Source organism: Psammomys obesus, unplaced genomic scaffold (assembly GCF_907164565.1).
Source record: "Psammomys obesus unplaced genomic scaffold, mPsaObe1.curated_primary_1811, whole genome shotgun sequence".
Lineage (NCBI taxonomy): Eukaryota > Metazoa > Chordata > Mammalia > Rodentia > Muridae > Psammomys > Psammomys obesus.
The window spans coordinates 20,489,037-20,506,063 of NW_026585644.1; the positions used below are offsets into that span (position 1 = coordinate 20,489,037).

The following is a 17,027-nucleotide window of genomic DNA, read 5'->3' on the forward strand; positions in this document are numbered from 1 at the left end:
ACTAGAATAAATAGTATACACTGTAGCCCCAAGACTTCTGAATGAGAAACTGTTGACTGTCTTCATCTTTGCCAGGGCAGCTACTCTTCAGTGTACAATTCTATGTACTGAGTTGCTCACCTCACAGATAACGCTGTTTGCAGGCCTGCTTCCTTAGTTTCTTTCAACAAAATCATGCTTTCACTGTGGAACTGCCCAGTGGGTGGCACAATGCTAAACTGTCCAATTCAACAATCCAACACATTGCTATCTCTATGCAGTATCTCTAAGACCTTGAACATATTAAGGAGTATTTTGACTATAAGGCTGAATAGGACAGTTACTGGCTCACAGCACAAGATGGGAACCACTAGCTTTTCATCTCTGATATAACTCATAGGCATTAGTCTTATGCCAAAGGTCTACACCATACCTTTAAAATTCATTAGCAGTGATAGAACAAAGTAGCATAATAAAGGCTGCTACTTAGGGAGGTTTCCACTCATCTTCCTCTGAGGATGTCTCTGAGTTATTCTATCATAATCTCCCTCAGCATCTCTGTAGACTCCCCTTTATTCTCCAGCTCCTTCTCTATTCAATATAGATGGACAGATACATGAACAAACAGTCAAGACATAGTTGCTATTCATTGTCACACTGAACAGAGTAATGTTTAAAAACACGGGTTGGTTCAGATGGAAACAAACCTGGGAAAGGGCAGATATTTATGAATTAGGTGACTTAATTTACTTAATTCCCAAATTTCAAAGCAAAGACAAAATGAGAAATTATGACTATAAATTTAGCACACAGAATATAGTCAATAAAACATTAGATAAGTCTACCACAGGCAAATGAAATAAGACTCATTCTACCATGAAGTGATACATGTGTTCCCATTACTAATCTCAGTACTTAAAGGGCAAGAAAAATAACCTCTCCTAACAGTTCTATTTAATACAGAAAATACTGTCAAATTCCTCATTTTTTAAATTTATTTACTGTTTTATTTATTACAGTTTATTCACTTTGTATCCGAGAGGTAGCCCCCTCCCTAGTCCCCTCCCAACCCCACCCTTCCTCCCTCATCTCCTCCCATACCCCTCCCCAAGTCCACTGATAGGGGAGGTCCTCCTCCCCTTCCCTCTGATCCTAGTCTATCAGTTCCCATCAGGAGTGGCTGCATTGTCTTCTTCTGTGGCCTGGTAAGGCTGTACCGCCGCCCCCCCCCCCCCCGGGGGAAATTCCTTATTTTTAACTTTGAAAATACACTGAGTACAAAACACCACCATCCAACTAAGTGTATATATGTGCAGGAGAAACAAAGACACCCCTCCCCTCCCTCCAAAAAAGGGATGAAAAGATAAAACACTAACCATGGTTATACCCTAACTGATGGAATTTAAGCAACTCCTCTTTCCTCCCCACTCCATCCTTTCTATAGTTAAGATGTATTTCTTTTTAAGAGAGAGAAAAAGAAAGAGTTAAATAGATGGGACATTCCTAAATGAAGCTCAAGAACATACTTAGGATATTCTTGGAACCCCATGGACAACTCTGAAAATCATTCTTATTAGGACATGCCACTCGAGGCTTTCAAATTTATTTTTTATTATTAAAATCATATTTTTATAAGAAAATCCGATATGTATACTAAACTAACCTGGATTAATGCTTGATGTGAATGAAGCTTCCACTAAAGATGCAAGTAAAACAATGTCCTCATGCTTTCTGTTACGGCAGCCAAGACTGAATAGTACATACAAGAACTACGAAAACATCTGAGGAAGGGAAATAATTTTTGCAGCTCAGAAACAACTTATAAAAGTAAAGATCCAGCTTTATATTTAAAAAAATCAAGAAGCTGCGTTTACATGAACAGTATTAGAGAATGACATATGCATACACACAATGCAGAGATGAACTGACAATTGCTATATGGGAAGGGCTGCTCTTTTCTCTCTACTTCTCTACTGATACTATTTTAAGTATGTACTTTACTGAAGAAGACAATGTCCCAGGTGTAGATGAATCTTTTCAGATTAAGAGCTATCATTTACTATTAAGGTCAAAATACTTGAACGACACAGTCCGTGTGTGTGTGTGTACACATATACATAGAGACAGACACATGAACACATATATATACAGACACATATGTATATATAAGGAAACAAATTATCAACATACAAACCACAACATAGGATATAATATTATAAATAAAATATGAATTAGAGGCATGGAGGAAAGAGTTCACCCAGACAAGGGTAAAATGAAAGAAGTACTTAATTTCCAAAGTTTTTCTTTTAAGGTGAGTACTGTCTGAGAGGCACAGAGTGAAACTGTGACTAAAAGGCATATAGGAAAACAAAACACACTCTGAGCAGCTGGCTTAGAATAGATAGCTAAGAAAGATGACATTTTAAAATTTCTTAAGAGAGAGAGAGAGAGAGAGAGAGAGAGTGTGTGTGTGTGTGTGTGTGTGTGTGTGTGTAAAGAAAGATGGACATGAATGCAGTGCCTGTAGAAGCCTAAAGAGAGCACTGGATGCCCTGGAGCTGTAGTTAAAGGTTGTTGTCAGTATGGGGAAGCAAACCAGCATCCTTATTTTTACCTGCTAATCCATTTCTCCAGCCCCATGAATGCTGACCAGGATAAAGGTATCACACTAATTGAGTAAACTAAGTAGGGAGGGGCCAATAGTTACATCACACATAGAATTGTTTTTTACCTTAACACAGGGTGAGGCAGAAATAATGAAAAACCTATTTATAGGGTATAAAAGCCCCTAAGTAGATTCAACATGCTCACACCAGGAGTGGGAGTAGATGTGGTACCTAACAATATAAGGATATAAAAGTATGAAGAAATGTCTGCCAAAGAGCAGTATCAGTCCAGGGGAGCAGGCAAAGAACAAATAGGGAAAAAAATATTTCATACACATGGATATTATATTCTCTCCATCAGCACTTCACAACTTGAGATCAACATTACTTCAGTGAAACACTGAGCAGAAGTGGACTAGAAGGCAGGTACTCACATATGACTGAGTAATGGAAGAGCAGCTTAGATGAAAGTAAAGGCAATGAATACTGAAAAAAGAAAAGTGGAGACTGAAGAAATATAAAGACAGACACTATGTCTAAAAAATTAAGCATAAGAAATGAAGGAAAAGAGACATTAATTATGACTCTGTGTATCTTGAGAACTTGGGAAGAAGAGAAACAAGTGCTCTTTTAACAGCTGAGCCATCCCTTTAGTCACTATTTTTTTAATTATTATTACTCTGTGTGTTGGGGGGAGGGGGAGGCTGACCTGGCACACATGCAGAGATAAGAGGCAACTTTATGCAGTCACCTCTCTGCTTTTACCCTTATGGAAGTTCAAAGGACTGAATTTAGGTTGCCAGCTTTACCCACTGAGCCATCTTGCAAGCCAGGGAAAATTTTTAACTGACACTTTTCCAACAGTCCCAAATGTTTCTCATCATCAAAATAAATTTAAAAAAAAAAAAAAAAAAAAAGATAACCAATAAGCTGGTCCCCAAATCTTCCAAGAACTGGCATGAAAAGAAATTTCTGTTGTTTTTCATGCAGTCTAATACCGACACGGTGGCCCCATGCAAGTAATATACCTATGTATAGGGGCTGGAGAGATGGCTCAGAGGTTAAGAACACTGACTGCTCTTCCACTAGGGCCTGAGTTCAACTCCCAGCAACCACATGGTGGCTCACAATCATCTATAATGAGGCCTGGTGCCCTCTTCTGGCGTGCAGGTGTACATGTAGACAAACCACTGCATGCATACATAATAAATAAATGAATAAATAAATAGATAGATAAATAGATAAATAAATAAATGAATAAATCTTTAATATAAATATATATATATACCTTTGTATATCTAAAACTCAAATAATACTTGATTATTTAAAAGTATATATATATATATATATATATATATATATATATACATATATACACACACCTTTGTATATCTAAAACTCAAATAATACTTGATTATTTAAAAGTAAAACCCACTTAAATACCTGACAAAATCCACTAGGAGAAATATATGTTCAATCCAATTTAGTACTCACAAAAATGCTTTAACATTAAATTGTTACTAATGCTACTCCAAGATGCAAGAACTAAAACCTGGATGACAGGAAACCAGTATCCTGTAGGCTAGCAACAGAAGTAGTTAACACTCATTTTTCTTCCACAGATTTAGATATTCTGCACAAAATGTCTTTTAACATGTTACTACTAAGGTCATAGGCCCTAGAGAGGCAGCTATTGCTTTTTCGTATTATTTTTTAATGGAAATTTTAATTTTTTATGTGTTGGGTGTTTTGCCTGCATATTATATCTGTGAACCATATGCATGCAGTGCTCACAGAGAGTCCTGAAGAGGGTGTCAGATCTCTGGGAACTACAGTTACAGACAGTGTGAGCCACCATTTAAGTGTCAAGAATAAGACCTGTGTCCTCTGGAAGAGCAGCTGATGCTCTTAACCACTGAGTCTCTCTCTAGCCTCCCTTGCCCCTCAGGCAGCACTTCAAAATTTTTAGTTGTTTTTTTTTTTTTAATTTTATTTATATTAATTAGTTTATTTACTTTGTATCCCAGCTATAGCCCCTGCCCAGCTAGAATGTAGGCCAGCGTAGAATGTAGGAGATCTGGTCTTTAAAAACAAAACAAAACAAAACAAAACAAAAAAAAAAAAAAAAAAAACCACAACAACTAAAAGAAAAACAAAGATAGGTCAAAATCTGACACAAAGATAGGTCAAGATCTGACACCCATCTATCCAAAATTCAACTCTAAATTCTAGTTATCTCTTCCACAATTGCAATAAACATTTTTTGTTTTGTTTTTGGAGACAGGGTTTTTTTCTATGTAGCCCTGGCTGTCCTGAAATTCATTCTGTACAGTAGGCTGGCCTCAAAATCAGAGATCCTCCTGCCTCTGCCTCCCCAGTGCTAGAATTAAAGGTGTGTGCCACCATCACCAGGCAGCAATAAATCTTAAGTATACAGAAAACAATGTGTTCCTGTAAAATATGTGATTTGGCTCTATATATCAAATAAGCAATAAAAATAATAAAACAAATAACCCTTAGGGAGTACTCTAACTAGCATTACTACCTTATTAATGAACTTAAATCGTCATCTTCCACAGTAACCCTCACAAAATAGGTATTACTGTCTCTATTCTTCCAGTCAGAACTTGAAGAAGAATTTACACTTACAGTGATCTCAATGCCATCAAGAGGATCAGTTAGGTTAAAGGACAGAACTAGACTCTAAGAACTAATATTAGAGTCTCATGCTTACATATTAAAAACAGAAAAATAATTTAATGCCTCACTTAAAGTAAATATAACATTTACTGTTCAAAGTTATATTTGCACTTTCACCTGCAAAGATAAAGAATGCCTTCATTGTGATGGATGTGTATATGATTAATATATACATATATGTGATTATTACATATTTACATATAATATGTAACAGCTTGCTAAATAGAAATGTTTTCAATCTGATGTTTTGTTGTTTTTGACAGGGTCTTACTGTGTACCTCTGCTCACCTAGAACTTGCTGTATGTCTGGCTTGCTCTGAAATCAGAAACTGGCCTGCCTCAGCCTCCTGAATGCTAGGATTGAAGCATTCACTATCACATCCAGTTTAGGTCTGACCATTCCTAATAAAAACACAGCTCTCATATAATATTATACCAGAGTATAATATAGTATTGTATTAACTTCTAGGCAATCACATGTGAAACCAAAATGGAATTACTTCAAATCACTGTTCTAGAGCTGGAACAGTTAGTGGCAGGCTAAACCTTTTTAAAGAAAGAAACACTGAGGCTTTCAGAGATAGAATGATTTGACCAAAGATATAAAACCAATTCTCAAATGGCTAAGAACAGAATTTAGAACTATTCAGCTGCTATGATGTTAAAAAAAGTAATAAAAACCAAATAAATCCTTTCTTACCAACTGAACTTCACCAAAAGCACCTCTCCCAATAACTTTCACGACATCATAGTCTTCTGCTTTCATCTGTAAACCTCTGATTTTTTTCACAATTTTCTCATCTACAATTAAAAGATCACCATACATTTAATAATAATCATATATAGTAGGAATTTTCTAAAGTAGTCACCATATTTATAAACATTTTTTCTACATATTAGAATTAATTTTTAGCTGATCCTGTTAGTCTTTATATGATCCTACTTGAAAACTTTAAAATGTGGGGATGGAGTGTAGCTCGGCAACAGACTGCTTGATGTGAGGTCCTAGGTTCAATCCCCAGCACTGAAATAAACAACTATTCTAAGGTATGTTATCTTCACATCAAGGAACCAAAGCTCCGTGATTTGCTGGCACATGTCCACAGACTAAATCTGTTCCACTTCTCACTTTACTGTGTGCAAGTAACGTCAATGATCCAGGCAATTCCAATGTGCTTTATCATGACAGAAAGCAACCAAAAAGCCTGGCATGTCAGCCAAGACCAGGAGGCTAAACACAATGACTGTGCATTCTAGGCCAGCTTAGGCCATCTTGCTAGACGTTATCTCAAAAGAGAGAAGGAAGAGATAATACCACTTGCAATTCTAAATTCAGAAACTGACGCTTAACCCACTTCTTTAAAAGATAGCAATTACATATTTCAAATATATCAACTACTGTAGTAACTTAAATGAGCAACACCCTAGTAATGACAATTTCAAAATGAAGGACTTAGCTGTGGGGATAAAGAAGGTACATTAATCATTCTCAAACTCTTTCCCCCTTATATTACACATTTTCAGAATTTTAAATTTTATGTGCTATGTTTAAGACTATGGGTTTGTGTGCGTGAACAAAGTGCCCTCAGAACCCAGAAAAGGGCATCCGATTCCCCAGGAAGTTAGCAAGAAGTGATTGTGAGTTACCTGAATTGGGAACTGGGAATGGAATTCAGGTCCTCTGCAAAAACAGTATGTATTCTTAACAGCTGAGCCACCTCTCCAGAACCCTGGGATTAACTAACTTTCTTTCTTTCCCCTTCCTCCTTTTTCTTCCCCCTCCCCCTTCCCTTCCTTTCCCCTCCCTTCCTGTTTTGTTTTGTAGCCCAGGATAGCCTTAAACCTCCATGGCTATTGTATTGCTACATTCAAGCACGAGCCATCATGCCCAACTCATTTTGGTAATATATTTTCAGAATCTACTTATCAACATAATGCTGACAAACATCAAGAATAAGAATGTACACGGTACTAACTGCCAACAGATCATTTTTCCTTAAGGGGTCTAAACGTATACAATTATTGAAACTAAGTTTATTCAAGTCTTCTGGGTAAATAAAAGCAAAGTCATAGAGTTTCAATATTAACTTAAAATTCCGCTTAGATCAGCCATAGCCAAAAGAGTTATATAGTTTTTAACAATTCATACATAATTTTAAATTTTATCTACTTTACATATTCTAACTTAGTTCAGCAAAATTACTTTGAAAATACAAAATATTATTTTTTTGGCTTTTTCCCCCCTTTGAGGCAGGGTTTTTGTATAGCCCTGGCTGTCCTAGACTAGCTCTGTAAACCAGGCTGGCCTTGAACTCAAAGAGATTTGCCTACCTCTGCCTCCTCCCATCCCCTGAGTGCTGGAATTAAAGGCATGTGCCACCATCACCCACAAAACTTTATTTTTAAATGAAACAAATGGCAAACTTAATAAAAGTTTAATAAATTAATAGATTGTAGTAGTTTGAATATGAATGGCTCCCATAGGCTCGTATATTCAAATACTTAGTCATCAGGGAATGGCACTACTGGAAAGGATTAGATGGATTAGTAGCTGTGGCCTTGGAGGAAGTGTGCCTCTGAGGGTGGGCTTTGGGTTTCAAAAATAGCCCTCTCTTGGCCTGTGGATGAAGGTGTAGCTCTCAGCTACTGCTCCAGTGTGGTATGTGTCACCATGTTCCCTGCCATGATAATGAACTAAACCTCTGAAACTATAATTAATCCCCTAATTAAATGCTCTCTTTCATATATGAGGTTTCTTGGTCATGGTATCTCGTAACAATGTAACTATGGCTTGGATATGAGTTAACAAGTTAATAGATTTAAATACCAAAAAATTAACCAAACACAACCCATTTAAAAACAGCTATGTGTCCAAACATGAATAGCAAAAATAAATATACTTACATCTATTTAAGAAATTATCTATATTTTTATTTTTCCTCAAAGCTGGAAAATCCAAATCAAGAACCAAGGAATTTAAGCCATCCTGTTAAAAAAATAAAGAGTAAAAAGCAAGTTTGTATAATTTAAGCATTCAAAAGTCTTTAAATCTTATATATGCTGTTCATACTGAGTAAATACCAACCCACATTGAAATACTGCAAAGATATATTCACTTATTTAACAATCATTAATTTTGTGCCCAGTGCATATAAAAGGGAAGAGTAAACCCAGAGTAAACAAGATGACAGACACCTTCTCCAGGTAAATGGATGGAACTAAAAAAGATCATACTAAGTAAGGTAACCCAAACCCAGGAAAACAATCATTGCATGTTTTTCTCATCTGAGGTTTCTAGCTCCAAATCTTCAATTATGAGTACATATCCTGGAATAAATGCAGATTACTTAAGGTTAGCCTAGGCTTATATATAGTCACACAAAAATGTTCGGTTTCTATTTCACCCAGAAAAATCCAAGTAATGTTAACTGACCTGCTGTCATTTATTACTAAAAGCTAAACAAAAGCTATTTATAATACTGTATTGTTTTGTAGGTATTGGAAGATTTTTTTTAAGCCCAATTATATGACAGACTAACTTTATCCCATCTTCAACAACAAGAGTTTTATTGCCTAGTAAAAGAGATGTTTACTTGAAGAAGACAGATTAACGAAGGAACACAGCTATAGATAGGAATGAAATAAAAGGCAGAGAGGCTATTGGAATGGCTCAGCAGGAAGTGCTGCACCAGCCTGATGACCCAAGCTTGATCCCAGAACCTACCCACCCATGTAAAAAGCCTGATACATCTGTATACTCTAGCCCTTTTACCAAGAGGTGAGACAGATAATCTCCAGAAATCCCTAGCCTAGAGTACTCAGAACAACAGAAACAACTGACCTTGCCTCAACAAGGTGGAAGGGCAGAACCAACTTCCAGAAGTTGTTGTCTGGCCTTTACACAAACACCATGACACACATATGCTTGCATTCACATATATGTATCATATAAACCTATAATAATAGATAAATATTTAAAAATTTAAGGTGAAAGTGAACCATGTATTTTGCCACATGGATTAACTTCATTATAAAAGCCAGTCACTGGCTCAATAAAGCATAGTCTTCCTATTTCCTCTTATGAAACTCTTATCTAAAACTATAAAAAAAAAAAAAAAATCATCTCCTAAAGCATGCCCTCCTCCTCCAAGAAGCCAAAGAAACCAGGCTGTGGTGGGGCAGGCCTTTAATCCCAGTATTCTGGAGCCATCTCTGAGTTTGAAGCCAGCCTGATCTATACAGTGAGTTCCAGAACAGCCAGAGCTACACAAAGAAACCCTGTGTCAAAATGAAAATAAAATGAAACACATACACAAACAAAAAACCCTCCCCCAAGAGCAGGCACTTGGGAGGTAGAGGCAGGTGGATCTTCATGAATTCAAACCCACCCTTGTCTAGACAGTGAGTTCCCTAGGCTTTAAGGATTAGGGAGCACACTGATGAAATAGTAGGTATCATTCATACTGAGGACAAAGAGAAGCATGTGCACTTTCAACTACAGGGAGGTATAAACGATCCTGCAAGTGAGGAACACACATCCGGCTGGCCTCTAGTCTTCCAAACAACCGTGCCCTGCACTCACTCTCCTATGGAGGCACTCTTCCTCTCATCCTCTGCCTGGATGGTACAGATTAAAATTATGCCATTTTAGAGAAGAAAAAAAAAATGTCAAAACTTAGCAAACTATAAAATTCAAGTATGTATCATGTCCATTACATTGCAACTATTTAAAAATTGACATACACACCACAGGTGTAAATTAAAACCAAAAATGCAAGTAGTAACAGAAAACAAAAAGAAAACGGCAATTGGCCCTTCACCTCTTCCACATATTAAGCTCTTATAAACCTTATAAACTCTCATATCCAAAAATACGAGGCAAAAAAGAATGAAATAGTACTCACATTAACCTCCTCAGTAATGTTCAAGATCACCCAGAATCTATCCTGATAGACTCTAATGATAAAATCTGCATTTCAACAGTACAGCTATCTCAGACTTGACTAATCAGGGAAGGAACTAACAACTAAGAGAATATAATTTTCTCTAGCATGTTAATTTTTTAAAACAATGATGAGCAAATGTTTTCAAATTAAAGAAAAATCATTATCAGTATTATAAAGAACAGTAAGGAAATAGCCAGAAGTCAGACAGAAATGCCTTCTTAAAGCACAGAGCCTCCTGGGCTCCCTATTATTCCTGTTCAACACATTAAGCTGTCCCAAAAACAAACAAACAAAAAACAACAACAACAAAAGCTCAAGCCTTGGGGACTTAATCAAGGCTGTAGGTACTGACAAGCTTGTGATGCTAGGCACACACTAAGGGACTTAGAGTGATCACAATTATACTTTAATTAATACAATGTTTCTTACTCTTTTGGTAAAAGCCCTGATCCTATTCTAATTTCTCCATTATTGCTTTGTATGGCTTTTTAAGAACACATAGTTTGGGGCTAGCAGGATGGCAAGATGGGTAAAAGGCACCAACAACCAAGCTTGACAATCTGATTCAATCTCTAAAGCCCTATGTGGTAGGAGAGATAATTCTCAAGTTGTTCCTCTAATGTACACACAACAACCACATATAAAAAACTATCAAACAGCCATTTAAGACCTAAACATTGATATTTAATGTCCTGAATTGAATCAAGCATTGAACTAATTTTCATTAAATGTAATGATAATGATTTGGGAAATCTCTTTAACTTCTCCCTGCATTTTCCTTTGTTTTGACTGACATATACCAGAATGGAAAATGAAGGGGCTTTTTTTTTTTTTTTTTTTTGACAGCATATGTCCTTGAAAGGCACTCAAGATTAAGAAACAAATCAGAGAAAAATAAAGCAAATAAATTGTGCAGTGAGACTTACTGAACAACTGGAAGGAAGCACCCACAAGCACTAATCTATCTGTTATAGATAGATAAACATTAATGCTGCAGAAAGCTTTTGTAACAGTCACCAGTAGCAGAGGTGGTGCTTTGGTTTAAACACAAAACTCTTGAATACATATACATAAAAATGCAGATAACTCAGTTTCAAGATCTGTCCACAATCACAGATCAAAGAAATTTAATAGACAGTGCTACACACATTCAAAGGGCAAGCTTTTAAAACCTACAGAGCACTATACTCTCCAAAACTTAAAATTTGTAAAAATAAGAGTGTAAAAGTATAAGAAAATATTTTTAACCCTTTGTGGTAAGATGAAAACTACAATGAAAGCTTCCTGCTTTATACAAGTTTCTGGGTAATCTTTCACAACACATCTTTTAAAAAGTCACTGGACTTACAGATGAATTATATATTCTCCTATTAAAAGCTAAATTGCTCTAAATTTACTGATCTTGCCTCCTGACAGCAAGTTATTAACAACAGTACCCTGGTGGGTAGTTTTGGGGGAAGTCTAAGTAAGGACAACAGTCTTAGCAGTAAATGGCAATCACTTTTTAATGTTTTCAAAGAAGTTATTGCTATAGAGATGTCTAGAAATAACCCCAGGCATATGTGAGTACTGATGAGTAAAATGCACTTGGGTCTTCAGATGAATAAACTGTGTTAACTTGCATACTGAAAACCATTAAATTATATTCTAAGCCAGCTAAAACTAAAAGCAGCTGCATGTATTTTTGAAACTATTTTATTCTGTCACTCACTGTCGCTGCTTACTCTGTTAGATGCATGTACATAAACTCTGTTAAACAGTTTTAGAGTATACTTCCACCTTGATGTAATAATGACCGTCCTTGTCTCTAATGGGAGTGTTCTACTGTACACTGTGCCTAATGTTAATTCAAACTCCCTTAATCTTCTACAGAACAGCTCTGTGCACAGACACCTTGACTTGAGGTCAAGGGCACCAACTAGCTCTCCACGGTGACAGAACCAGAGCAGTTGAGTGGATTTTAAACTTATGTTCTAAAATAGAAAAATGCAGCTAACCTAGTTCATTTTTATGATCTGTCTTCCACCACCAGAGAAAAGTTTACTAGGTCCCAGCACCAAAAAATGTTACTACTTGATGAACAGAATGAACAAATATAGTAACTGGTATGCTGTGTGCCCTTTACTTATATCATCATAAAAAATAAAAAAAAAAAAAAAAAAAACCAGCAAAAACTGTGACAGTCCTCAGAAGCTAGGAACAATATAAATTCCAGTGAGACCCTCATCTTCAAAATCACTGTACTGACATTATACCAAATTTTAAAAATAGTATATTTCAATTAGTGAAAAGGGTTCATTCATACATTAGTAAAATTAAGTGATATTTAACTGTTTATCTGTAGATTTACCTTTCACTTTAAAACTTGTTTTATGTATCATTTATAATCTTTAAATATTTATATGTATTATATAAATAACTAAATATCTATTTGCAATTTTTTTCAAAAAGTTATTACTAACAGGATCATAAGATTAGAAATTAACAACTACAAATTCCCTGAAGGCAAGAAATAGCTCATTATCTTCCTTTAAGTGAAAGCTTTTATTTTCTATATTCCAAACATATACGTACATATATTTGTTTATAAACACACACAAACTATTAAATAAGTGCTTACCCAACACATTGATGTCAACATAGCAAAGGTGAATGAGTCCCTCTGCATAGCGCTGATGGCTCCATCTAATCAGCAGTGCCATTCCATCACAATCAGACTATAGTCAGGTTTAAAATGCCTTCCCTCTGCCATTCTGTCTGTACTAAGGACATTTCCTCCCATATGTTTTTCAGGCTCTCATGACTTCTAACCTGTCCTCTCCTCTTCTGCTCCAATCTACACCTGGTTCCAATGCTGAGTAATAATCAATCTTGAGTTTGGTCCCTCATCAAAATTATTCAATAGCTTCCAAATGGCTAAACAATGTAATACTGAGCTGACATGTAACCCTCTGACCTACAGTTTTACTACCCTTCATTCATACTTGCTATATAAAGTTCTACTGTCCATTACAGAAGCCACTAACCATATGAAACTATTAAATCATGGCTGGTTTGAACTGAGATGCATTCTAAATACAGAGTAAATATCAGATTTCCAGCATTTAGGACCAAAACAAGAGTGTAAAATATATCAACTCACATTTTAAAAAACCAATCACATGTTGAAATGATCACATTTTGTTAATGAGGTTAAATGAAATCTATTATTGAAATGTGTTTTATTCACTAACTTCTACTTTAAAAAGTGTGTGTGTGTGTGTGTGTGTGTGTGTGTGTGTGTGTGTGTGAGAGAGAGAGAGAGAGAGAGAGAGAGAGAGAGAGAGAGAGACTGGCGGTCATGAAGACCAGAAGAGGGCATCAGATACCATGAAAATGGAGTTACAGACAGACAGTTGTGAGCCATCATGTGGGTGCCAAAAATTAAACATGAGTCCTCTGTTTTCAATTTCTGAGACCCCTCTTTCTACGTTTCTAAAGAAACTACTAGAAAAATGTAAGCTACACAAGTGGTTCACATTATATACCTAATATACAGACCTGCCTAGACAATGATCTTTCACAGTCAACTGTATATTCTTTAACTGCTCAACTGGTCTTTCACTGCTTCATCAGTCAACATCCCTTCTTTACTGGAGAAAGCCATGTTCTGTGAGTGTAAGGAGACATTTCCATGACATCTTCCTTTGTGAACCCTCAGGCATAAAAGTTTGTCTTACTGTAAGCTTCTATACATTATATATATATATATTTTTTTTTTGGGGGGGGGTTGTTTTGTTTTTGTTTGTTTGTTTATTTTGGTAGTGGTAGGATCTCTGTGTAGCCCTGACTGTCCTCAAACTTAGAGAGCTATCTGCCTCTGCCTCCCCAGTGTTGGGATTAGAGGCGTTTAATCCCCACTACTGCCTGACATTACATGTTCTTTCAGAAGGATGTCACTCTATATTTACAACAGCTATTGTTGCACATAGTTTACCAAGCCTATTACCCATAAGTTCTTTAAGTATAAAAGCCTTCAACCTAGGCCAGATGGTAGGGGCACACACCCTTGATCTCAGCACTTTGGAGACAGAGGCAGATGGATCTTTAAAGTCAACCTGGTCTACAGAGTGACACCAATAACTACACACACACACTTGTCTTGTAAAAAACAAAACAAAATTTTCAAATTCAGTATGTCTACTCTAATGTTTGTATCATAATATCTTAGAGGCTTCCTCAAAAATAAACAAGACCGGCAACACAATCATTAGAGATTAAATATTACATTTAATGTATTAAATATTATTTATACAAATTTGCAATTCATTTACTCCTGAACCTTTAAAATGGCCTTTCTTTCTTTTCTTTTTTGTTTTTTTTAATCTCTTTATATTACAGTTTATTCACTTTGCATCCCAGCTGTAGCCCCTCCCTCATTACCACTCAATCTCACCCTCCCACTCTTCCTATGCCCCTCTCCAAGTCCACTGATAGGGGAGGTCCTCCTCCCCTTCCATCTGACCCTAGCTTATCAGGTCTCATCAGAATTGGCCGCAATGTCCTCCTCTATGGCCTGGCAAGGCTGCTCCTCCCTGGGAGAAGGGGGGGGGCGGTTAAAGAGCCAGCCACCAAGTTCATGTCAGAGATAGTCCCTTTCTAGGGAACCCACTTGGACACTGAGCAGCCATGGGCTACATCTGAGCAGAGATTCTACATTATATCCATGAATGGTCCTTGGTTGGAGTATCAGTCTCAGAAAAGAACCCTGGACCCAGATTTTTTTTTGGTTCAGTTGCTCTCCTTGTGGAGCTCCTGTCCCCTCCAGAGCTTATTATCTCCCAATTTTTTCATAAGATTTCCTGTACTCTGCCCAAAGTTTGGTTATGAGTCTCAGCATCTGCTTTGATATCCTGCTGGGTAGAGTCTTTCAGAGGCCCTCTGTGGTAGGCTCCTGTCCTGTTTCCTGTTTTCTTCTTCCAATGTCCATCCCATTTGTCTTTCTGGGTGAGGAGTGATCATCTTACCCAGGGTCCTCCTTCTTGCTTAGCTTCTTTAGATGTACAAATTTTAGTATCTTTAGCCTATATTATATGTCTAATATCCACTTATAAGTGAGTATATACCATGTGTGTCTTTCTGCTTCTGGGATACCTCACTCAGGATGATCTTTTCTAGATCCCACCATTTGCCTGCAAATTTCATGATTTCCTTGTTTTTAATTGCTGAGTAGTATTCCATTGTGTAAATGTACCACAATTTCTGCATCCATTCCTCAGTTGAGGGACATCTGAGTTGTTTCCAGATTCTGGCTGTTACGAACAAAGCTGCTACGAACATGGTTGAGCAAATGCTCTTGTTGTATACTTGAGCATATTTTGGATATATGCCTAGGAGTGGTATAATTGGATCTTGAGGAAGCGCTATTCCTAACTGTCTGAGAAAGCGCCAGATTGATTTCCAAAGTGGTTATACAAATTTACATTCCCACCAGCAATGCAGGAGAGTTCCCTTTCTCCACATCCTCTCCAGTATGTATGATCACTTGAGTTTTTTATTTTATTCATTCTGATAGGTATAAGATTAAATCTCAAGGCTGTTTTGATTTGCATTTCCCTAATGACTAAGGATGTTGAGCATTTCTTTAGTGTTTCTCTGCCATTCTATGTTCCTCTATTGAGAATTTTCTGTTAAGCTCTGTACCCCATTTTTTTAATTGGGTTACTTGGTTTGTTGCTTTTTAGCTTCTTGAGTTCTTTATATATTCTGGATATTAGCCCTCTCTCAGATATAGGGTTGGTGAAGATCCTTTCCCAGTCTGGAGGCTGTCGTTTTGTTCTGACAACTTATATTTGTTATATAAATATATAATACTTATTATATAAATATATATGTATATTTGGAACCTGATCATCAAGTAAGTAATGGCAGGTACTCTAGTGTGACTCTACGTGCTGTAGAAGCCAGTGCAGTTATGATAGTAATGGAGGATCAAACCCCCCCTTAAATAAAATCTTACCGGAAAAAAAAAACACTGACTAATAAATGTACATGGAATAACTGAATTAGAAAATCACCATCCAATAACAGCAAAGTAAAATTATATTGGAAAATTTCAATAGATTCTAAAACTAGTGGGTAAAAAGAAATAAAAACACAGTTTTCACATACTCCAAGTGCCTCCTCACAAAATACTCAGAAGTTAGAGAGATGGCTCGGTAATTAAAAAACGTGTAGTTCTTGCAGGAGACAAGGGTTCTGTTCCCAATACCCACATGGCAGCTCAGAACATATTTATTATTATGAAAAAGGAAAACTGAGAAACAGCAGATTACCTTTAAACAAGAGGCCAGCGCTAATATCATCAATGATCACATGCCCACCAAAAAGATTTGAGAACACAGCATCATGTCTGAGATACCAGCCAAAAATACCAACCGTGCTCTAACCACCAGAAAAAAACTTACAAACCCAAATTCAGAGATAATGACTTGGAATCTTCAAAACTGTGGAGAGCAGGCAGCTCAAAAGAAAGGCCTCCCAGACTTGTTCCAGATGGAAGATAGAAGGACATGGAAATTAGATGAAATCCATGATCCTAGATCACCATTATTTTCTTTTCTCTCTTCCCCCACTGTCCTGTACTTGCTTTGCAGACCAGGCTGGCCTTGAATGCACAGAGACCTGCCTGCCTCTGCCTTCCTGACTGCTAGGATCACAGCTGTGCACCACCATGTCCAGTGATCACCATTATATTCCCTAAAAATTACTTGGGCACTATCTGAATGGGGTCTCTATGTAAAGTGTATATAAAATT

At 36.7% G+C, this 17,027-nt stretch overlaps 1 protein-coding gene across 3 annotated transcripts in view; it reads right to left on the minus strand.

Moving 5' to 3' along the window:
- Positions 1-17,027, minus strand: part of Rock2 (Rho associated coiled-coil containing protein kinase 2) — a 95,649-nt gene that overhangs the window by 55,227 nt on the left and 23,395 nt on the right. For 2 of the 3 annotated variants that reach the window (XM_055625474.1, XM_055625465.1), the window contains exons 2-3: positions 8,190-8,271; positions 5,986-6,086 (exon numbers count right to left, since the gene is read on the minus strand). In XM_055625474.1, coding sequence (XP_055481449.1) covers positions 5,986-6,086; positions 8,190-8,271 — 183 coding nt within the window. Of the gene's footprint in view, positions 1-5,985; positions 6,087-8,189; positions 8,272-17,027 lie in introns of those variants that run through there. The other variant, XM_055625480.1, reaches the window with a different exon arrangement.